This window comes from Ailuropoda melanoleuca, chromosome 16, assembly GCF_002007445.2.
Source record: "Ailuropoda melanoleuca isolate Jingjing chromosome 16, ASM200744v2, whole genome shotgun sequence".
Lineage (NCBI taxonomy): Eukaryota > Metazoa > Chordata > Mammalia > Carnivora > Ursidae > Ailuropoda > Ailuropoda melanoleuca.
The window spans coordinates 23241814-23266453 of record NC_048233.1 but is presented as its reverse complement, the minus strand read 5'-3'; the positions used below and the strand labels follow the sequence as shown (position 1 = coordinate 23266453).

At 35.7% G+C, this 24640-nt stretch overlaps 1 protein-coding gene across 4 annotated transcripts; it reads left to right on the top strand.

Moving 5' to 3' along the window:
* Positions 1-689: 689 nt before the first annotated feature.
* Positions 690-22614, top strand: LMNTD1 (lamin tail domain containing 1). Of its 4 annotated transcripts, XM_034645603.1 has the most exons (5): positions 690-1706; positions 2459-2536; positions 4546-4680; positions 18378-18497; positions 21310-22614. In XM_034645603.1, the coding sequence occupies exons 2-5, from the start codon at positions 2522-2524 to the stop codon at positions 21343-21345; spliced, it is 306 nt and encodes a 101-aa protein (XP_034501494.1). In that variant the 5' UTR covers positions 690-1706; positions 2459-2521; the 3' UTR covers positions 21346-22614. The 4 variants fall into 4 exon arrangements, 2 of the variants coding, with proteins under 2 accessions (XP_034501494.1, XP_034501495.1); XR_004621345.1 differs by lacking the exons at positions 18378-18497; positions 21310-22614 and adding an exon at positions 7293-7468 and having other exon boundaries at positions 697-1706; XM_034645604.1 differs by lacking the exon at positions 690-1706 and having other exon boundaries at positions 1717-2536.
* Positions 22615-24640: the final 2026 nt, after the last annotated feature.

Below are 24640 nucleotides of genomic sequence, written 5' to 3'. Positions count from 1 at the left end.
CTAGGCAGTGTCGAGGGTCGACTTGTAGGTTTGTTATTCTGAATTTGAAGTGAAACCAGTCAATATGGTTGTGTGGTTTTTCTCTAGCTACAGGCACAGGTGTGAAGACATGTAGGATTTAACAGACTTGTTTTTTTTTTATCCTGGGAAACTGATGGTGGAGAAAGAGGAACAAGAGTATGTTGAGGGTGTTTGCAAGGAAGTCATAATAACTCAAGCTGTGGAATTTATGCTGAGGAAGAAGCAAATGGAGAAGGAATGATGACTGAACATGGTTGATGGCTATAAAGAAAGTGAGGACTCAGTGGATCGGTAGTGTGGCTGAGATTGAAAATTGTGGTTAGACCAATGAATTTCATGGGCTAACATTATTATTGTAGAATTAATACCTATTTATTAATAGATGTGTTCTGCGTGTATGCATGCACAACTGCATGCAACTTTTTAACATTGAAGATTGTGAGGTTTTGCACAGATAATTGAGAAAAATGTAAGGGCCACCAGAAGTTCTGGGAGCTCTTTCTGTTACTTCTTTTGTGTGTGTGGGGTTTTTTTGGTTATATACAAATGGTTGAATGTAATAGAGGAAGACTATAGAAAGTTAAAAACACTACTGGGAAGTCAAGAAACCTGGGATCTTATTTCAGGTTACATATAACATCTCCTTTTAAAAGTCACGTGACCTCATTGGCTGTATTCTCTTAATTATTTCAACACTGTGCCAGGTGTTGGGCATATCATAAGATCCGATAAACATGGGTAGAGTGCTATGCAAGTACAGGGGTGGGGCATGCAACCCAAGTGGGATGGAGAGTGATCACATTCAGAGGAAATGACATCTAAGCCAAGAACTGAAAGATAAAAAGGTGTTGGAATTTAATAAAGAAACCATAGGCAGAAAATGGGAGGGATTCATGTCTACTAAGATCCTTAAGCAAGAAATAAATGACTTTAAAGGATCCCGGTGACTGGTTTGTAGTGTCTGGGAGAAGAAGAGTTGAGACGTGAGGCTAGGACATTAAGCAAGGGCCATACTTTAAAACACCTGGTAGGTTGTGTTAAATTTCATCCTAAAAGCAATATGAGGGGACCCATTATTGGGTTTTACATAGAGGAGTGATATAAGACACAATCACCTCAGAGTGTGGGATTTGCCTTGACTACATTGAATTTTATCATCTTAAAGGTTAATTTTAAATTATTTGGTTCATTGTATTAATATCTGAGTATAAAACAGTATATCAAAGTGATTGAAATATGTGCCTCTTATTTTAATATGAAAAGAATGAAGAGCAATTAATATGGGACTATATTAAACATAGAAATAAAGTCCTATTTACAAAGTATTATTAAACTCATATTAATCTGTTTGCAAAAAGAATTGAAATTAAAATTTTCTGTAATTCTGAGTACATTCGGTTACTGCTGTATATTTTCCATCAAGGTAATTTCCCATGAGTGTATGTGTGCCATTTAATATCCCCAATCAAATGTAGCTGAAACTGTGCTTTTTCTCTGCAGTGATTTAAACTTGTGAGATGCTTCCATTAACTGGAAAAACAATCATCTTTGATAACTTTCCTGATCCTTCTGATACATGGGAAATCACTGAAATGATTGGCAAAGGAACTTAAGGGAAAGTTTTTAAAGCGTTGAATAAGAAAAATGGCCAAAAAGCAGCAGTGAAAATTCTAGACCCGATTCATGTATGTCACATTGTTTTTCCTTTTTTTTTTCTTTTTTTTTTTGCTGATTAACTTCGTTTTTATTTGTACTAAACAGTTAAAAGGTCTGTAGGTAACTTGATTTATTTGTCACAATGTCAACTACAGTTGAAAATGTAAAAAAAAAAGTCCATTTGTTAGGTTTTTCTTGTTATATACTTAATATATACAATGCCAATAAATATTTAATAATTGAGCAAATATATAATACAAGTAAGTACATAAGTGCAGCTCTCCATAGCTCAGTGGTTGATTTAATGTTATTTTAGATTTCAAAAAATTGTAAGAACACAGACTCAAGGGTCTAGAAGTAATTCTAAAATGTCATCTTGGCCAAAGCTCTCTTTCCTCCTGCATTTATTTAGGCTTCAGGCAGAATGTCTCTTAAGCAAACCCAGAAATATTTTATTTTAGATGATATTTCTTTCGGAGATGGGAAATTAATTTTCAGGTTTGCTGAAATGTTTCCAGAGCAGAAATGGTGTTCACTTATAATCAGGGTGAGTTTCCTTATGAAGAATGGAAATTGCATGTGCATATGGCCTCTTCAAGTGATGCCCAGTGGGGATCCTCTTTTGCTTTTTTTTGGAATAGCACTTGCGTGATAAGGAACCTTCTAGGCCTTTTTTTTTTTTTTTTTTTTTGGCCTTGAAGACCATAAAGAAGTTGATGAGGTCCCCCATCCTGTTTTGTTGTTGTTGTTGTTGTTGTTGTTGTTGTTGTTGTTTTTCTAGGAAGGATAACTGGCTGTTTTGGAACATTCTCCTCTCCTGGGAAATATGTAGCTCTCCCACAGCATGTGGGTGAGCCAGGTAATAGCCAAAGTTCTATTGAGAGCGGTTTCTCCAGTTACTTGACTCTTGCACACATGGTGGGGTGTGACATGACAGAGATGGCGTGATGTGTTTTGGGAAGGACATGAGACTCCTGGTCCTTGTCACAGCTCTTACACTAACAAACTGTAGGACTCTACAAAAAGTCTCCAGGTCTCTGTGCATCTTAGGGTTGTGCTTTCTTTTTTGATTGCTTATTTCTACCAAACCCATTATAACCACAGCGTTTCATATTATTTTGAGCAGAGGAGAGCAATGAATTTTCAAGCAATAAATTAGATACACTGGAAGAAAAAAAAGAGAGAGAGAGACAACTATGTCCAGGCTTAACTGATGCTGAATATTTTCGTATTTCCCTATTGGGAAGTTCTTACCATCTTTTAAAAAGATTTTATTTGTTTATTTGAGAGAGAGAGAGCGTGAGTGGGGATTGGGGGTGGGGGAGGGGCAGAGGGAGAAGGAGACACCCCGCTGAGCAGAGAGCCTGACATGGGGCTCCATCCCAGGACCCTGAGATCATGACCTGAGCCAAAGGCAGTTGCTTAACCAATTGAGCCATCCAGGTGCCCCAGTTCTTACCATTTAATCTGAAGGAAGAGAGACACAAATTAAGCCATACCACAGTGACTGTACCTCTCTCCTCTGCTCTTTGAAAGTATGGGTTAGTGTTCATGGTGGCAAGAGGAAGGGCTCCAGCTGGATCCCGTGTCTGGCCCTATAACCAGCGTGTCTCTCCCATTCCTGTACTTCTTAATGCGGAAGGACAAATGGATTATGAGTACATATGGCCATTATTCTTTTATAATTTACTCCTGTTTCATATGCTATGAACCTTAAAAATCATGTTTTGTTCTGTTGCTTTAATGAAATATATCGGTTTCATAACCATGGCATGAAATTGGTTCTTTTGCTGCCTTTATTCTTGTCATGGTACATATATGTTTTTCTCAGAATTATTGATTTCCTCTTCATTCATCATGTCACAAGCCAAATAAAAAAGATTTATAACCAAGAGATTATAATCTTAATAAAATAAATTTAAATGCATCCCAAGCATTTTACCAAGTGGCTTTTTTTTAATTAAAAGAGCCTTACTATTATGAATTTTGATATAGTACGTTTCTATCTGAGAAAGGGATAAAATGAATGGGATTAGAAGGGAGAAGGCCGTGGACTTGCCGGCCAGTCCTGCGTCTTACCCTAACCAGCTCTGTCGCCAGCCTCTCTGAGCTTTAGCTTTTTCTCAAGTTGGAGCTCTGGTCTAAATCCGGCTCTGTGATTACATGATTTTGTTATAAAACAAAGTGGACACTAAGTGTTACTGTAAGAACAGCATTCGAAGGTTTTCTCTTATTATTACTCTGAGCCGTTTCATGTATTGTGGTTTTCTAAAAACACGTCTCAGTGGTTGTTATCTTGCATTTTTGTTGGCAAGGGTAGCAACCTGTTCTACTTCTGGCAAATGGGCTGTTGGCTGACTAAAGCCTGGATGCCATCTTATGTCTAACTTTATTTTACTTTTTTGGAAAAGTAGGAATTTATTCCTTATACGACTAGTTTTTGAAGGCTTCTACATATCCTGTATTTCAAAGGAACAAAACGAACCAGCTAAAAGTTTTTATTTCAAATCAATGGCTTTGCCACTGAAACAAAGTTAACACTGCAAAGAAAGGAATATTCTCTGGAGTCCTTCTTCATGTATGTTTCTTTCCAATTGCATATAAAAATAGTCTTTCATTTGTCCCTTTTTAACTCAGTGAAATGAACATAATTAGAGATGTATTTGATTAGCGGGAAAATCATAATCTCTCCCCTTACATAATGGCATGAGAAATTTCAATACGTACAATTCAATACGTACAATAAAAGCCATTATTATAACCTTGCTTTGACAAAATTGAATTCTCTACCTGGTGGGCTCTAATATGTCTCTTTGACATAATTCTTGTTTTTCTCATGGTTTTCTTCCTATGACTTTTCAAAACTAGGATATCGATGAAGAGATCGAAGCAGAGTATAACATCTTAAAGACGCTTTCCGACCACCCCAATGTGGTCAGATTCTACGGCATGTACTTTAAGAAGGTTAAAATAGATGGAGACAAGCTGTGGTGGGTTCTTGAGGTAAGTGTTCCAAATTATTCTACGTGTGGAAATTCACAGTGTGAATGACTGCATGTTTACGTATCTTCGACACCAGGAAACCCTCCTTTAGTATGTTCCTGACTGGTCACAGCCTCAGCAGAACATTGTGCCCCGTTCTGGCCTCGCCCTTTTAAGACACATTAGGAAATTAAAGGAAAGCCACGAAGGCTATTAATGACTAAGAGGAAACATCTCCACAATAAAACAGGGATTCTTTGCCTTGCAGAAGAACAAGCATAAAAGAGATTTCATTATAAAATTGATTTATTCATCCATATTTTGTTCAGCTAACATGTGACAGAGGCTCTGTGCCCAGTGCTAGGGTATGAGAGAAAATTAATGTAAGTGAGGCTTCATTAGACAAAAATGGTAAGCCATGATTTTTTTTTCTGTCCTCACTGAATACTAATGTCATAAACTACAGAACCAGGTATTTACATTTATGGGAAGAAAACCATATCAGAAATGGTGCTGAATACCAAGCAAGTCACCAAAGGGAAACTGTAGAGTCTCTGAGAGTAGGTTTGGACAGTTCTTTCCGATGCAGGCATACATAGGGGAAGGTGCCCTGTTAAGGTGACTGCCAGTCCTAGAAGAAGGTAGTTTTTCTGATTTTCATTGAATATTATTAAAGTGAGGTAATCATTAATTCTGATGAAATTCACAAGTGTTTTTAATAGTTGCTTTTATTAAACTCAGGTCTAGTAAAACCGTCATTGGTTCACTGTAATCACATTTATTGTGTTCATTATGATTTTATTAGCATTTGATTATTGTATTTCTTTTCAGAATGTTCTGTTGGTTTTTCTGCAGTGACACACGTATAAATTGTATTGTTTAAGTACTTTATATTTTTTCTATCATGGTTTTTATAGAAGTTTAAAAGTTTTTTAAATAACCAGTTTGTTCTTTAAAAATAGGCAGCATATTATGATTTGACAGAGATAGAGACAGCCAGCGAGAGAGGGAACACAAGCAGGGGGAGTGAGAGAGGAAGAAGCAGGCTCATAGCAGAGGAGCCTGATGTGGGGCTCGATCCCATAACGCTGGAATCACGCCCTGAGCCGAAGGCAGACACTTAACCGCTGTGCCACCCAGGCGCCCCCCCTTAATGTAGTCTTGAATAAAATTCTGTATTTTTATATCCTTTGAAACATTTTCAATAATGCATCTTTAATTTTTTTTCCATCTGGAATCATTGGTAGATTAGCATTTGAGTGGAGATTCAGGTAGATCTAAATGGGCAAGGTTAGAAGGTATAGATCTTTGCCCAGAGTTTTAAAAAATTGAATGAGATTAGTCATTGTCTTTTATGCCTATCAAATCTGTAATCTAATTATATTGTCATTTCTCAGTATTGTCCTTGGAATTACGTGAGAGTTGGAGACACCTGAGCATAGTGAAATGTTCTTTTGTGAGAGCAGCAAAGATTGAATAAAAGCATTTGGAACATCCAGTACAAGTAAAACAGCTTCCTGATATAATGAATCAGTAGGGACTTAACAGCTTCTTTGAACTTTGTCCTTGTGTTTTATTATCAGATGGAGGAATTGGAAATATCCCTAAATGGCTTGAGAAAAAAAAAAAACTGGTAGTTTATTAAAATGGTATTTCGGGAATCTGATCTATCTGAACTTACAATGTGGGGGAAAAATAAAGGAAAGCAAGAAGTTGGCAAACTGTATATAAGATAATTGATTTACATATGTAAAGTAGACTAATCACATACACAATGAAGTGGCTCAATGTACAATTACCTGATTTATAAACATGAATGGTACAGGTGCTGCTGTAGAGGCACTTTCAGAAAATTGGCTCAATCAATGTGATACACTACATTAATAAAAGAAAGGACAAGAACTGTACGATCCTCTCAATGGATGTAGAAAAAGCCTTTAACAAAGTACAGCATCCTTTGTTGATTAAAACTCTTCACAGTGTAGGGATAGAGGGAACATACCTCAATATCATAAAAGACATCTACGAAAAGCCCACAGCAAATATTATCCTTAGTGGGGAAAAACTGAGAGCTTTTCCCCTAAGGTCAGAACAGAGCAGGGATGTCCACTATCACCACTGTTGTTCAACATAGTACTGGAAGTCCTAGCCTCAGCAATCAGACAACAAAAAGAAATAAAAGGCATCCAAACTGGCAGAGAAGAAATCAAGCTCTCACTCTTCGAAGGTGGCATGATACTTTGTGTGGAAAACGCACAAGACTCCACCCCAGAATTGCTAGAACTTGTACAGGAATTCAGCAAAGTGTCAGGATATAAAATTAATGCACAGAAATCAGTTGCATTTCCATACACTAACAATGAGACAGAAGAAAGAGAAATTAAGGAGTCAATCCCATTTATAATTGTACCAAAAATCATAAGATACCTAGAAATAAACCTAACAAAAGAGGCAAAGGATCTGTACTCAGAAAACTATAGAACACTTTTGAAAGAAATTGAGGAAGACACAAATTTAAAAACGTTCCATGCTTGTGTTTTGGAAAAACAAATACTGTAAAATGTCTGTACTACCTAGAGCAATCTATACATTCAATGCAATCCCTAACAAAATTCCATCAACTTTTTTCACAGAGCTGGAACAAATAATCCTAAAATTTGTATGCAACCAGAAGAGACCCTGAATAACTGAAGGAATTTTGAAAAAGAAAACCAAAGCTGGTGGCATCACAATCCTGGACCTCAAGTTCTATTACAAAGCTGTAATCATCAAGATGGTATGGTACTGGCACAAAAACAGACACATAGATCAGTGGAACAGAATAGAGAACCCAGAAATGGACCCTCAAGTCTATGGTCAACTAATCTTAAAGCAGGAAAGAATATCCAATGGAAAAAGGACAGTCTCTTCAACAAATGGTATTGGGAAAATTGGACAACCACATGCAGAATAATGAAACTGGACCATTTCCTTATACCATACACAAAAGTAGACTCAAATGGATGAAGGACCCAAATGTGAGACAGGAATCCATCAAAATCCTAGAGGAGAACACAGGCAGTAACCTCTGTAACCTTGGTTGCAACAACTTCTTGCTAGACATGTCAAGGGAAATGAAGGCAAAAATGACCTATTGGGATTTGATCAAGATGAAAAGCTTTTGTACAACAAAGGAAGCAGTGGACAAAACCAAAAGACAACTGACAGAATGGGAGAAGATATTTGCAAATGTCTTATCAGATAAAGGACTGGTATCCAAGATCTATAAAGAACTTATCAAATTCAACACCCAAGGAACAAAAAAATCCAATCAAAAATGGGCAGAAGACATGAATAGACATTTCTCTAAAGAAGACATACAAATGGCCAACAGACACATGAAAAAGTACTCCACATCACTTTTCACCAGGGAAATACAAATCAAAACCACAATGAGATACCACCTCACACCAGTCAGAATGGCTAAAATTAGCAAGTCAGGAAACAACAGATGTTGGAGACAATGGGGAGAAAAGGGAACTCTCTTACATTGTTGATGGGAATGCAAGCTGGTGTAGCCATTCTGGAAAACAGTATGGAGGTTCCTCAAAAAAGTTGAAAATAGAGCTACCCTACAACCCGGCAATTGCACTACTAGGTTTATACCCCAAAGTTACAAATGTAGTGATCCAAGGGGCACTTCCACCCCAATGTTTATAACAGCAATGTCCACAATAGCCAAACTATTGAAAGAACCCAGATGGCCATTGACAAATGAATGGACAAAGAAGATGTGGTATATATATGTGTGTGTGTACATATATATATATAGAGAGAGAGAGAGAGAGAGAAACACACACACACACACAGGAATACTACTCAGCCATCAAAAATGAAACCTCGCCAATTGTAAGGACACAGATGGAACTAAAGTGTATTATGCTAAGTGAAATAAGTCAATCAGAGAAAGAATTATCATATGATCTCACTCATATGTGGAATTTAAGAAACAAAACAGGATCATAGGGAACAAGTGGGAAAAATAAAGCAAGGGGAAATCAGAGAAGGAGACAAATCATAGAGACTCTTAATCATAGGAAACAAACAGGGTTGCTGGAGGGGAAGGATGGGGTAACTGGGTTATGGGCATTAAGGAGGGCACATGATGTAATGAACACTGGGTATTATATAAGACTGATGAATCACTGAACTCTACCTCTGAAACTAGTAATATGTTATATGTTAATTAATTGAATTTTAATTTAAAAATGTATAAATAAACCAAAAAAACAAAAGTTGTTAGCTGGCAGCAGAGCAATGGCTAATTAAACCTCACTATTGAGGCAAGACTCTTCTGAGCACTCTACCCAATGGCCCATGAATTGCGAGGTTTTTCAGTCTGGCTGATGGGAACATGCACTTTTCCTGATCCTGGGAGCGTTCTGAGTGCTGGTGTCCCTAATCCTTTCAAGTGCTCTTGTTATCCTGTCTTAGAGAGTTTACTCAAAGGCATGTGCTAATCAGTACTCTGCTGAATACTTAATGGGAATCTTCTGAAAATCTCCAGAATTTTCTCTTTAGCAGCAATCTCCTCTCTGGTAACTCTGCCTATGACCTCTTGCCACCTTGGTCTCTCCAGGCTCTCAGCTCATCTCCTCAAGTGAGAGAATCCATCAGGCTTTACCTGGCTCCACTTTTCTGTGACACAGCCTGGAAACTCTCTCAAGGCAATAATGTGGGGAAATTGTAAGGCTCACCTCATTTATTTCCTGTCTTTCCGAGATCACTATTCTTCAGTGGCCAGTGTCCAATATCTTGAAAAATATTGGTTCATATAATTTTTTCCAGATTTTTAGTTGTTTCAGGTGGGTGGTCAAATATAGTTTCTGTTATTCTATATTGATTAGAAACAGGAGCCAATTCTCAATTTGGTTGTTTTCAATAAAATATGTTGTTTCTTTCCTACTATCATTCATCATCTCTAAGAATGTTTAATATCTTCCAACAGGAGGGGGAAAAGTTCATAGGCAAACAAGAAGCAAGATGGAGACATCATTAGAATTTTCACTGGCTACACATGATCTTTTCCCCTACATCTAAGACCACGTATTAGCTTCCAGATCAGTTCTAGATGATTCAGGAATAACCAAACTACATTAAGGCTACCTTCCCACCTGTTCACCTTCTCTACGCCCCAGGCAATTCTCCATTCTATAAATCTAGAATCAGGATGGTAGTAAGGTGTAAACTGAGTTGGGCCTCACCAAAATAATGACAACTACATGAATAGTTTTGGTCCAAAATAGCTTATGATATTACAAATCTATTCATATTCCCCAAGGACTCTAATTCAAACTAAGTCCTAGTTATTATTCCCTCAGATGCTTTAAAACCTGATGATAATGATGTACTAACTTACCTCTTCATTACATTAAGGATCTATTACCAGAACTTTCAGTCTGAGGGCTTTTCTCTTGTAATACCAATGAACTGAATCAAGTTCCCTGAGTCTCCCTGTTTGTCTCTTAAAAATTTAGGAGGTCCTGAATGCCAACCCCTTTGTTAGACCCCCCACAGCTATGAACACAGATACCAATCTGTATGAAGAATGTTAGGTAGGTGTATATTGGAAGAACTGAAACTCTAAAGGTAATTTTAGCAAACTTTAAAGATGTAGAAACCTAAAGGCAGATAAGTAGCATGAAGCTTTCAAGAAAAACCCAAGAACTAGATAAACCAAGACTTAAATGATGGAAAGTCATTGTTTTTTGAAAAGTTACATAGCCATATGTCTCTTCAATCTCTTTACAAATCAGTCCCATGCAAGGACTCCTGACAGAATGATTGGTACATCACTCTACACTCTCATCAAATAATGACTTATAAGCAGAGGTCTCAAGTCACTTTCCCACTAAAGAAAAATGGAAAGACTTATTGGAAAGAGAAAAAGATAACTACTAAAGTCTGTGTGATAGCAGTTTAACAACCCTGCCTCTGTGAATTTCTATGTACTGTGTGAAGTATTTTCTTATAGCTTTTGGACTTACATCAAAAGGAAGGCAGATGAAATGATATGGGTGATGTAATTTTTTCTTTCATATGAGCTAATTTATTCTTATGTACATAAAATAAAAATTTAAGATCAATAAATAGTTTACTTAAATAATGAAAGATTTTTGAAAAGCAACTATACATATTCCATTACATGTATGACAACAAAGGGATAACTGAACTATTCTAGTGTCTTATCCGTTTAAAAGCAAAATTCAAAATAGTGCTCATCTCCCATGCAAAAAATACAAGTCTTAAAAACAAAAAGACATCTTGTTAAGAAATTAAAACATACCACAGAGAATTCAATAACAGTAGGATAATGATGACATGGAGGAATTCTAGGGATTTCAAAGAAGAATAAAATGTTATATCCACAATTTGGTGAGAACCATAATGGTAATGCAAAAGAAACGACTACGCATGTAAATTACTCAAAAGTGAACCTCTGCAAAACAGGCATTCTCATACAATGCAATGAGAGTATGAAGTGAGACCACTATTTTGAAAGCAGTTTAGTCATGTATATTGAGATTTCATGGATGTTTACATCCTCTATTCTCACAATTCCTCTTCTCGAAGAGGAAACTCAGAGTGATGGCCGACATTTGGAGCCACTTTTCTCCTCAAAACAGTTGTTAATTTTGAAAGCAGCAGCTAAGAAGCTGAGAAGTTAATAATATATTGGCAGTTTCATAGACCCCAGCAAATAAAAATTGGGATTCAGATCATATCCAGAAAGAGGGTCCCCAATAAACAACCCAGGTTTTCAGTTGAAACTTTGAAGGGTCACCCAATAATAAGGCTATATTCAAAATAGACCAGCCTAATTGGAGCTTAAGCATAGCGTCAAATCATTTCACACCCTGGTTTGATTAAAGTGATTTACCCCCAACTTAGATGGCTGCCAGATGCTCAAGAAAATCCTCTATGGGTTGAGAAAATGTTATACAGAGCCTTAAATTATCTCTGCAGTTTTTTAATCTTTAATACTAGGCACTAAGTAAAAAATAATAAGGAATACAACTGATAAAAGTTAACTGAAAACTAAGGTTAAAATGGACATAAAAACAGGCCTTGGTGGTGTAGATGTTACAGTTATCTGACAGGGATTTTAAAATAACAATGACTAAATATTCAAAAAATTAAATGACAAGATAGAACTGGAAACTAAATATTTTATTGGTTTTTTCTTATTAAATTATCAAAAGGAAATTCTAGAACTAAAAAATCCAATAAGAGAAATTACTATTACAGAAGTAGGTGGATTTAATAATATATTTGATACAACAGAAGAGAGAATTATTGCACTAAAACATTCTTAGAAGAAAATACCCAGTCTGAATTGCAAAGATATTAGATGAACAGAAATAGGCATAAAGACAAATAGAGAAAGATTTAAAAAAAAAATCCACCTACTTGTAATTGAAGTTACTTAAGGAGAGGAGACACAGATGAAGATAGAACAGTACTGGTGGTAATACAGCAGAGAAGTTTCCCAAACTAATGAAAGACACCAAGCCACAGATGCAAGAAGCACTACCAACCCCAGAAAGATAAAAGACAGAAAAATAAAAACCCAAACCTCTGGGTACATATTGGAAAAACTTCTACAACAGAAGACATAAGAGGAGTGCCTGGGTGGCTTCAGTCAGTTAAGCCTCAGCCGGTTAAGACTCTTGCTTTTGGCTCCATACTGGGCATGGGGCCTGGTTAAGATTCTCTCTCACCCTCTTTCTCTGTCCCTCCTCTCCAACCCCCCTTTAAACAAACAAACAAACAAATGAAAAACTGAAAACATACAGAAAATCTTAGCCAGAGAAAAAGGAAACTTACATTCAAAGGAACAATAGAACATTGGGAGTGGTTTATCAGAAAAATAATAGAAGACAGAAGACTCTGACATTTCTGGCACACGATTTAAAAATTTACAGGAAGTGGATATTAGTTTTCTATTGCTTGACATAACAAATTATTACCATTATAGCAACTTAAAATAACATGAATAATACTTTTATTACTGCACAGTTCTTCTTCTAAAAATATATATTTATGTGCTATTTTTTTTAAAAACTATGAACTCAATCATAGTATAAAAACATCCCCTTTTTTCCATCCGTATTGCTGTGGTCTTCATTAGGTCCTCCTCACCTCTGTGTGATATTTTAACAGTGTCCTAACTAGTTTCTCCAGTTCTGTACCCTCCTAACTATTCTCCATTTTGTTTTCAGAACAATCTTTACTATCCAGAACAAGGATAAATATTGCAATAACTGACCATTTTCTTCCAGAGAAAACACCAACTTTGTAGCATGGATGTTTATAGAAGATATAGCAATAGAATCAATAGTATTTGTCATAGATAACACAAGAAGGTTAAGAGAGTGAGAAAGTAATGGAAATTTCAGACATGGCCAACAGGATAAATGATGATGCAATTCACTGGAATAGGTTTCCCACCCTTCCAAAGTGACGAATTCAATTTGATGCATGTTGATTCAGAGACATCTTTGGGGTCTGCAGTGGTCAATCATTTCTATGGGTCCAAAGCTCAGCAGCTACATCTAAGCAAGAGATTTAGATTTAGCAGTCATCAGTGTATTAAAGATTACTGGTGCCCTGTTCATAGGTGATATCACATATATGGAATGTGATGAAAATAAAAGATGGTTAAGGACAGAATCCCAAGGATCAGTATCTGAGAGACAGATGAAGAAGAAAACTCTGAAGAAGAGACTAAAAGAAAAAAAAGAGAGAGAGAGACTGAAAAGGAGCAACCAGACTGATAGAAGGAGAACAATGGACTTTGATAAACAAGGAGAGGAGTTCCAAAAAAGAAAGCATATCTGGTAAAGGCAAATACCACAGAGACATTAAGACAAAGACTAAGTTAGTGGGAATGTAAGTTGGTGTGGCCACTATGGAAAGGAATATGGAAGTTCCTCAAAAAACTAATAATATATGATCCAGCAATTCTACATCTGGGTATTTACTGAAAAATGAAAACAATCTCAAGAGATAGATATATGCAGCTCTTCATTACAGCATTATTTACAACAGCCAAGATAATGGAAGTAACCTAAGTGCCTATCAATAAATGAATGGATAAAGAAGATGTTTGTGTATATATATATACATACATATATATATATATATACACAAATATATATATTTCTATCTTCATTACAGCATTATTTACAACAGCCAAGATAATGGAAGTAACCTAAGTGCCCATCAATAAATGAATGGATAAAGAAGATGTTTGTGTATATATATATACATACATATATATATATATATATACACAAATATATATATTTCTATCTTCATTACAGCATTATTTACAACAGCCAAGATAATGGAAGTAACCTAAGTGCCCATCAATAAATGAATGGATAAAGAAGATGTTTGTGTATATATATATACATACATATATATATATATATATACACAAATATATATATTTCTATCTTCATTACAGCATTATTTACAACAGCCAAGATAATGGAAGTAACCTAAGTGCCCATCAATAAATGAATGGATAAAGAAGATGTTTGTGTATATATATATACATACATATATATATATATATATACACAAATATATATATTTCTATCTTCATTACAGCATTATTTACAACAGCCAAGATAATGGAAGTAACCTAAGTGCCCATCAATAAATGAATGGATAAAGAAGATGTTTGTGTATATATATATATACATATATATATACATATATATATATATATATATATATATATATACATCTTCTATCTTCATTACAGCATTATTTACAACAGCCAAGATAATGGAAGTAACCTAAGTGCCCATCAATAAATGAATGGATAAAGAAGATGTTTGTGTATATATATATACATACATATATATATATATATATACACAAATATATATATATATATACAATTCAGCCATAAAAAAGAATGAAACTTTGCCATTTCCAACAACATCAATGGACCCAGAGAATATAATGCCAAATGAAATAAGTCAGACAAAGACAAATACTGCATGATTTCACTTATATGTGGAATCTAAAAACAACAACAACAACAAATGAACAAACAAAACAAGGCAGAAACAGTCTCATAGATACCAGAAGCAAACTATTGGTTACCAGAGTTGGGAGGCATTGCGGAGAGATGAAATAGGTTAAGGGGACTAAGAGGTACAAACTCTGAGTTATAAAATAAATCATGCTGATGTACAGCATAGGGAATATAGTCAATAATGTTGTAATAACTTTATATGGTGACAGATGATAACTAGACTTATGGGGATGATTTCATAATGTGTAAAAATACCAAATCACTGTGATGCACACCTGCAATTAATAGGGTATTGTACAACAATTATACTTCAGTAAAAAGTTACTGTATTGCATATTTAACAGTTGTCAAGAGAGTAGATTTTAAATTTTTTTATCACAAGAAAAAAACTTGTAACTATGTCTGGCGATGAATGTTAACTAGACTTATTGTGGCGATCATTTCTCAGTGTATACAAATATCGAATCATTATGTTGTAAACATGAAATTAATATAATATGTCAATTTTACCTCAATAAAAAGTAAGTAACCATTTAATTGACCACTCTGTTTACCAACTGGGAGGACATTGGTCATCTTGGTCTAAGGCAGAAGTAGATGGTAGTGGATTGGGAAGTCAATAAGAGGTGAAGAATTAATGACATAGTCTTTCCAAAGCTTGATCGTAATAGCACTGTAAAGTGGAAGATGGAGGAGGATCGTGAGGTTTTTTTTTCTTTTTTAAGGTGGTAGCAGTTTGAGGATACATACGTATTTGGGGGATTGGGGCAGCGTGGAGGGAGAGGTGGGCGTTGAAGGAGAATAATGAATGGACTGAGATGCTGAAGTAGCAGGAGGAGGCGGTGAACAGAGGGTTTCACTTTAGGTGGAAAAGGACCCTTCTTCCACTGAAACAGGATGGGCTGGAACAGAGAAGAGGTCAAGTAGGTATGGTGGAAAGTAGGAAAACACACTTCTCTCTGATGGTCCTGTTTTCCCAGTGAGATTATCTGCTGAGAGTAAGGATGAAGATGTGAGGGCAGGGATTTGTATGTTGTTGGAGGAATAAAAGACTATGCTAGTTCAGCTCATGAAGAACACAACTTGCTAACACACACAGACACACACACACACACACCTTGCTGCCAATTACTAAGGGAATCATTAAGGGCCCAGGTGTGGTTGGAGACCGGCTTATTCAGTGGCAGCAATCTGTGTGTGTGCGTGCGTGTGTGTATGTGTGTTCTAGCAGTGCTCAACCAGCAGGCTGTATACAGACTGTAAACAATTTGAATGGTTACGTCAAACGTCTTTGAGAATTTACTACTTGAATGAAACAGAAGAGCAAGTGCTAACATTTATTGAGTGATCTCGAACATGGCAATCTCTCTAAACCTCAGTTTCCTTATCTATAAAATGGGACTAAAAATAGAACCTGTCTCACTGGGTTGTTGTGAGAATTAAATGAAATATTAGTGTCCCTCAATTTTTTTTTTACTGTGACTTTCAGTAAGAAATATGTAGCCTTATCATGAGAATTAAATGAATATATACAAGTTCACAGTGTCTTTACCAAAATATTTGGGGACTTGATGTGTTTCAAAATTCAGAACTTGGGGGATTTCAGGAAAGGGGTATGATGACTAGAACACGTATTACATAACATCCCATCAGGGCTTAGAAAAGTATCCAAAATCAAACATCAATTTGTCCACAGCCAAACATATGAATAATTCACACAAATCACAAATAAAGACTATAACTAGACTCCCCTCAGTTTCAGATCAGATTTTGCCACCAAAGGAATTCAGGTCAGATTTTGTCTCAAATATATTTTTACCAAGTTTCTATTTAAATTCCAGCTAATTAACATACAGTATAATATTAGTTTTAGCTGTAAAATTTAGTGACTCATCTCTTATATACCACACCCGGTACTCATCAAACATCAAATGCATTTTTTTAAGTTTTGGGGTTTTTCAGAACTTAATGGATTGTGGAATTGTGGATATGAATTTGTAGATATAATAATTAAAAAGTATCCAGCACATAANTAAAAAGTATCCAGCACATACTAAGTATTGGTTATTATTATTGGCATTTCATTTTTAAAATGACAGCTATAACCCACTGAAGGGATTTCATGATGTACTATTAGGTTGTGACCCACACTTTGAGAAAAGCTAACATAAAAATGTTTATTAGCCTAGTCCCTGGTACATACTAGGCTCTCAACACATGCTAGAGGGAAAAATTATCGTCTTATATTTGCATAATATTTTAAGTTTGCAAAATTCTTTTAAGCACATAGTTGCTTTTCATCTTCACAGTAACTTTGTCAGAAATAATCTAAATGATTTACCTTTCCTCTTTATTTACTTGATAGTTTCATGTCTCATGCTTTTTGGTGAATAGAAGGAAATTTAGATAATGACAATCACCTCTTCCTATGGCATTTATACCTTGACACCTAAAGCACTTTTTCACTTTAATTATTTTATGTGAAAGAGATAATTTCATTGCACAGATAAACAGAACTAAGAGATCAAACCATATGTTTTAGGTTATAAAATAACCATTTCTACGTAGAATGTGTCCAATAGAATATACAGCTATTTAAAAGTTGTACTTTTAAAGCATATTTTTCAGTTCTTAAAATGAGCTAAAGACACATTTCTCTAAAGTCACTCTATAATCTCTGTGCTTTCTTTTTTAGCGCTCTTGGAGACATTAAAATAGCTGAAGTAAATGTTAAGGGTTTATTTGTGAGACTCATTAACTCTTCCCTTGACAAAGAACTGGAGATTGGAGGTCATATTCTCCAGCAAAATGTGAATGGACAAACAGTCTCTTTGTACCGCTTCCTTCCGAATATCATAATACAGGCCAACTGCACAGTAACATTGAGTATAAGATATAAATGCTATGAACTAGAATTTTATAGGAAAAACTCCTTCACCCAGCCAGACTGGCTTAGCACCAGTTTCTTCATCACTCAATCTCTAGGTAAAATGTGATTTCTTGTTGTTACTAGTTACTTGTCCCACTTTGTCCATCCCTAAATGTAAATTAATACCCATAATTAAATTCCCATGGCTTTCCTCAATTTAGTGTACAATACCTTTGGGGATTTTTAAAGATTTACTTATCTATTTGGGGGGGGGAGGGAGAGGCAGAGGGAGAGAGAGAGAGAGTCTTAAGCAGACTCCACGCTAAGTGTGGGGCTTGCTCTCATAACCCTGAGATCAGGACCTGAGCGAAACCAAGAGTCAGTGAGGTAACTGAGGTAAACAACCACACCACCCAGGCGCCCTGAATACCTTTTGTTGTTATGATTCAACTATTAAAACAAAATACCTAGGTTCCTAAAACTAAGCAAACATAAGAAACATAAGAAAAGCAAAGAGATTGTTTGGTTAGAGAGCAGGTAATTGGCAGATGCTGGAAGGTTTCCTCTCTTTCTTGTGCTTTCCTTTAAACCATGTATAGTGGCTGCTTGGTGTTACACAGCTTGATGTTATATATTATACAGTCATATTTTAGAGCCTCATCTGTTCAGAATGATACATTGCAATGACCCTCTGACATATGCAAAACTTCATGGAGCTCAAATGGCATTCGTCATTAACACACCATTTTCCTACAGGTGAGGACAACTGCCTCTGAAGCAAAGCATCAGCCACCATCAGATTTTCTTTGGAGAGAACAAAGCAAGTTTGGAACAAGCCCAAACTGCACAACGATTCTGTGCAAACTGAATGGTGAAGTCAGTGTCCTATCCTTAACAATAGGTTTTAAAAGAAGAATGGATGGCTGTCCTTAGATTTCCCTTCTCTTCTTAGCTGACTCAAGTATTTTCCATCCTTAATAGCTTGGATAAAACCATCCCTAACTGCAATAACATGTCGGGCAAATCAACAGCACCCCGTTCCCAGGGCCAAAGTGCCAGAGAGCTACTTATAATTTGGCAAAAATAATTTTCATAGCCCATATTTCTAAGAAGTACTTCAAATTTCAGAGTCAAGGATGGATTTTATTTATGATATTTAGGTTGAAGAGTGGAATAAGAAAGGAAGGTACTACATAGAGATCTTTTCTATTCACTTATTCATTTCTCAAATATTTGTTGAGATGATTCTCTCTTCCAATGGCTATAGTAAGTGCTGAGAATACAATGTAGAATAAAACACGATATCTGCTCTTAAGAGACTAATATTCTAGTGTAAGAATCTGTAGTCTAATTTGTAACAACTATACATTATTCACTAGAAAATTAAGTGTATTAGTAATAATTTTGGATAACTCTTTCCCAGTATTTGACAATTTTATATTTTCATTCTACCTGTTCCTGAGCATAATATTAGGATAAATGTATGCCCAAAGACACACTAATAAAATTGAAAGATATCTTTGTTTACAACAAAAAAGTTATTCCTTTTGCAAAACCATTCTTTTGATTTTTCTAAAATACCTGCCTTTTTATTTTCTTACCTCCAGTCTTACTTACTATGTTATATAACTACTAATCCAGATAACATGTTGATTGCAATCTTTCTGTTTGTCTTGCTTACTCATTATACCTCGTGCTTAGTTTACCTCTTCCTTTAGACTTGCTAATTTATTAAGAGCCACTTAATGTCTTTCTGTAAGAACAGCAGTTGTCATTAGATAGAACACTCGTTAGATGTAATTTTGAAGCCTTTACTCACCTTTAGATCTTATAAAATGAATTTTATAATACTTCTCTAATGATTTTCACTGTTGGGAAAAATAAGGCAATGTAATCTAAATTATTTACTCAGGCTCATAAAAAATCATTGGCAAAACTCTAAGATTAAGGCATTCTTATTTCAGACTTCATCACATTTATCCACCCATTTATTCACTCTGCACATTTTTGGGGTTTCTACTTAGTATGCAGACTGTTGCCAGGCACTAAGTATTGAACCAGACAAAACAGGTCCCTAAGCTCCTGGAATGCCCGTTTGAGTAAGTTGTCATTCCCTGCAATGGGATTAGTCTTCACACTACTCTTTTTACTCTGGTTTGAACTACTTTGCACATATAGGATCGGATTATTTCTGCAGGGTGACGTAAACACAAATAATTTTATTTGCTAGTCAAAGAGTGAAACTGACCAGTTCATTCATATGGGAAACATTTACATATGTTTAGTGTCTGCCAAGCATTATGCTAGGTGCTGGGAAAAAAAAAGCATAACTATTGCATAGTTTCTATCCTCAGGAAATTCAGAGTCTAGCTAGTCTCCTTAATAGTTCCACGCAGGATTCTAGCTCAAAAAATGTGGTTTCCTCTCCATGTCTCTAGTTCTACTGCCCATTTCCTCATTCCAAATAAGACATATATATACATATATACACATATATAATATCTTAAATATTTAAATTTTAATGATAACATTACAACTACTTTTTGCATAGTTCTTTATAGTTATGAAATTTAGTAGTTTAGCTGAATCTCACAACACCTTCATATAGCAATTCCCTACTATCACCCTCCCCATTTCATATATGACAACACAGCCCAAGACAGTAAGTGACTAATCTGCCTGAGGTCATGCCCCTTATAATTTTCAGAATTAGAAACTAAGGCCAGGATGTCTTATTACATCCTCATTGTGTTCCACTAATTCACACACAGTAGGTAAGTGACATTAAACTGTTTGACTTTGAAATGTTATTGCAATAAGCATATGGCATTTAAAAAATCTATCTAACTGCATTGGTACTTGATATTAATGAGTCATTTTTGTTAGGCTGTTGCCTGGTACACTCCTATTCAGTGGAAGCAAGCGTGGGAGAAATTAGAGACTGACATTAAATTGACAGATGCTCAGTAGTAAGTTCTGCGTCTCAAAGACACATGTTTAATTGGCCAGCAACTATAACTACAACTAAAGAAAAACAAGATAAATGTAATAAAGGTATCTCAAAGTATCAGATGGAATGAGTCAGAGGTTTTCTTAAAAGGTAGAAGTTGCTTGGTGTTTTTTTTTTAATTGAGTCCTTCCCACAATTAGTAACTGAGCAAGTAGGAATGACTGGGTGGCAGATACATGATGAATAGGTAAATCAAATTTTAAAAAATCCTATTTCAGATAGGACCATAAAAACCATAATACTTTTTGTGTTTTATGAAAAACACAGAGCAAGCAAGGTTATAGTCCTGGGACAGTAAAGGCTGGTGACTTCCATTAGGCAATCACAAGCCCCCTCTGGCCATTTCACTTCTTAGTGGCACTGCTGTTAGAGGCAAGGCTATGGAGCGGTGAAGAGAAGTTATCAGCATGTCTTTAGCAGTGCTTAGGTGGAGAAAGGGGTGCATCATCTAGAAATTTACTCTTGGATCAAGAGCTGGCTTGTGGCTTAAAGTACAGAATTTATGTCACACATATCTAGGCAAATGCTTCTGATGTTGATAAAAGTGTGCCCAAAGGGCTAGAAAAGCCATATTCTCTGTTCTTAAAACATTCTTTCACTTTAATTGAGCCTTCTTGCTAATTCCACTATATAAGATACCTTTTGGATTCACTTTGGCTTATTTTTTTTTTTTTATAGAGCAAAAGAAAACCCACCAAACCCTTTTCCCAATAGCAGCCCTTGGTGCTACAGTCCTAGTGTCCCCACACATCCCTACAGTCCTCTGATTGAAACTTGCACTACATGCATGGCTAGAAGCAGCTTAAATAGACAGCCAAGGCCTCACTCATCCAGGCCTGATCCAGCCCAGGTAAGTCAAAGGGATACTTACTCCAGTGGAGAGTTAAGGGATGTGTGGGTGTGGGGAGGCAGGGCAAGAGAGTAGGAGGGAGGGAGACCTGGTGAAAGGGGTTAAGTGGTAAAATTCACTAAGGACTAAAAACTATTCATATCCTCAAGTATAGATGGTTCTAAAGCAATATCTGAACTCCTTCACTTCCCTTTGCTTTAGCACAGTGTCTTCTACCGTTCTTGATAAATATCTGTTGAATGAGTCAGTGAATCAAAAGAATCGTGTGGCCAGCAAGAGTAATAGGATCCTTGAAGTTTGGTCAAAAGTACATTTGTTTTTCATTAGGAAGAAAAAACTGGCCTTACAAAGTTATGCTTTGTAAATCCATCTCTTCCAAACACATTCTAATTTAATCCCAAATTCTTATTCTTTTTCAACAAGAAGTTTCTTATTTAAGGTCATCTAAGTTTTCAGAGTTGTGTTATTAACCCAGGATCTTTGAATAGATTTCAGGAAGTCCCTGAACTGCTGTATTTGGTACACAAATGTGTGTCCCTATGCTGTTTCCTGGGAAAAGAGTTCATGAGGTTCATCAGGTGACCCCAGCTGTTTACAAGAAACTAATTATAACACAGTGCCAGATCCAACCTGTGGAGAAAGTCTGTTTCGTACAGGTGCTATATCCTGTTCAAACTATAATGATTTGCAAACATTTATTTAGTAGAGGGATGCTTTTTTAAATGAAATCTTGGGCAAACCCGATATATAAAATGGGTGAAAGCAAGCCTGTCCAAGTTGAAGAAAAGATAGCAATTCCCACTGCCCACTACATCCTTTTCCCATCTCATCTTTCCTTGCTTTTTCCCTCTTCCCTGTGATCTTTGAGGCACCTCCCTGGAATCATAGAATTCTATACTACAGTATGAAAACCACTGTGTTAGTAGACCAACATATAATTGGATCTAGCACCCCCCAAATAGTAAATTTTAGAAGTGAAGTGATGAAAATTATGTAAAGTCCTGAATATATTCCATTTCATAAAATTAAATACCCTATATCTTTGTACTTGAGTTTCTTCATCTGTCAAGTAAGAGATTTGGTCTGAAATTTAAAGAGTTCTTCTAGCAATAATTTATTATTATATTATATTATTTTATGGGTGAAACAGGTGAAGGGGAGTAAGACTACATTTATCTTGATGAGCACTGAGTAATATATTGAACTGCTGAATAACTATTTTGTATATCTGAAACTAATACCACACTCTTTGTTAACCATACTGGTATTATAATAATTTTTTAAAAGTCTTTTTGTCTCTTTTATTCTTTGTTCACATGTTTTATTTTTTAAATTCCACATATGAATAAAATCATATGGTATTTATCTTTCTCTGACAGACTTATTTCACTTAGCATTATATCCTCTAGATCCATCCATGTTGTTGCAATTGGTCAGATGTCATTCATTTTTAAGGCTGAATAATATTCCATTATATAGATAGATAAATAGATACACACACACATGCCACTTCTTTATTTGTTCATCTGTGGATGAACACTTGGGCTGCTTCCATATCTTGGCTACTGTAAATAATGCTGCAGTAAACATAGGGGTGCATATCTTTTTTAATTAGTTTTTTCATTTTCTGTGGGTAAATATCCAGTAGTGAAATTACTGGATCATATGGTAATTCTGTTTTCATTTTTTTGAGGAACCTCCATACTGTCTTCCCCGGTGGCTGCACCAGTTTGCATTCCCACCAAACAGTGCACAAGTCTTGCTTTTTCTCCACATCCTCACCAGCACTTGTTATTTTTTGTCTTTTTTATTTTAGCCATTCTGACAGGTGTGAGGTGATATTTCATTTTGGTTTTGATTTGCATTTCCCTGATAATTAGCGATGTTGAGTATCTTTTCATGTGTCTAATGGCCATCTTTATGTCTTCTTTGGAAAACTGTCTATTCAAGTCCTCTGTCCATTTTTCAATTGGATTATTTGTTTCTTTGGTGTTCAATTATGTAAGTTCTTTTTTTTTTAACATACAGTGTAATATTAGTTTCATGTAGAATTTAGAGATTGATCACTTATTTACAGCACCCAGTGCTCATCACAGCAAGTGCCTTCCTTAGTACCCATCACCCATTTAACTCATTCCCCTGCCACCTGCCTTCCAGTAAACCATCAGTTTGTTCTCTATAGTTAAGAGTCCATTTTCCAGTTTGCCTCTCTTTTTTCCCTTATGTTCATCTGTTTTGTTTCTTAAATTCCACATATGAGTGAAATCACTTATTTCACTTAACATTATACTCTCTAGCTCCATCCACATCTTTGCAAAATGGTAAGATTTTATTCTTTTTATGGCTAATTAATATTCCATTGCATATATATACCACAACTTCTTTATCTATTCATCAGTCAATGGACGTTTGGGCTCTTTCCATAATTTGGCTGTTGTTGATAATGCTGCTATAAACATCAGGATGCATGTTTCCCTTCGAATCAATATTTTTGTATCCTTTGGTAAATACTTAGTAGTGCAATTGTAGAATGTAAGGTAGTTCATTTTCAGTTTTGTGAGGAACCTCCATACTGTTTTCCAGAGTGACTGCGCCAGTTTGCATTCCCACCAACAGTATAAGAGATTTCCCCTTTCTCTGCATCCTTGCTAATACCTGTTGTTTCCTATGTTGTTAATTTTAGTCATTCTGGCGGGTGTGAGGTGATGTCTCATTGTAGTTTCGATTTGTATCCCCTGATGCCGAGTGATGTTGAGCATCTTTTCATGTGTTTGCTACCTATCTGTATGTCTTTGGAAAAATGTCTATTCATGTCTTCTCATTTTTTTTAAACTGGATTGTTACTTTTTAGGTGTTGAGTTTTATAAGTTCTTATAGATTTTGGATACTAACCCTTTATCGGATAAGTAAGGTGTTAAAGTCCCCTACTATTATTATATTAGTATTACTTCCTTTATGTTTGTTATTAGCTGCTTTATGTATTTGACTGCTCTCATGTTGGGTGTGTAAATATTTACAATTGTTATATCTTCTTGTCGAATTGTTCCCTTTATGATTACATAGTGTCTTTCTTTGTCTTTTGTTATGATCTTTGTTTTAAAGGTTATTTTGTCTGATATGTATTGCTGCCCCAGCTTTCTTTTCACATCCATTTGCATG

What these genes read in the sequence shown, in the direction of transcription:
- LMNTD1 (XM_034645603.1), top strand. An exon ending in AGCTGTGGTGGGTTCTTGAG is followed by an intron (nt 4,681 to 18,377) that starts GTAAGTGTTCCA and finishes ATTTTCCTACAG; the next exon opens with GTGAGGACAACTGCCTCTGA. An exon ending in TGTGCAAACTGAATGGTGAA is followed by an intron (nt 18,498 to 21,309) that starts GTCAGTGTCCTA and finishes TTTTTTTTATAG; the next exon opens with AGCAAAAGAAAACCCACCAA.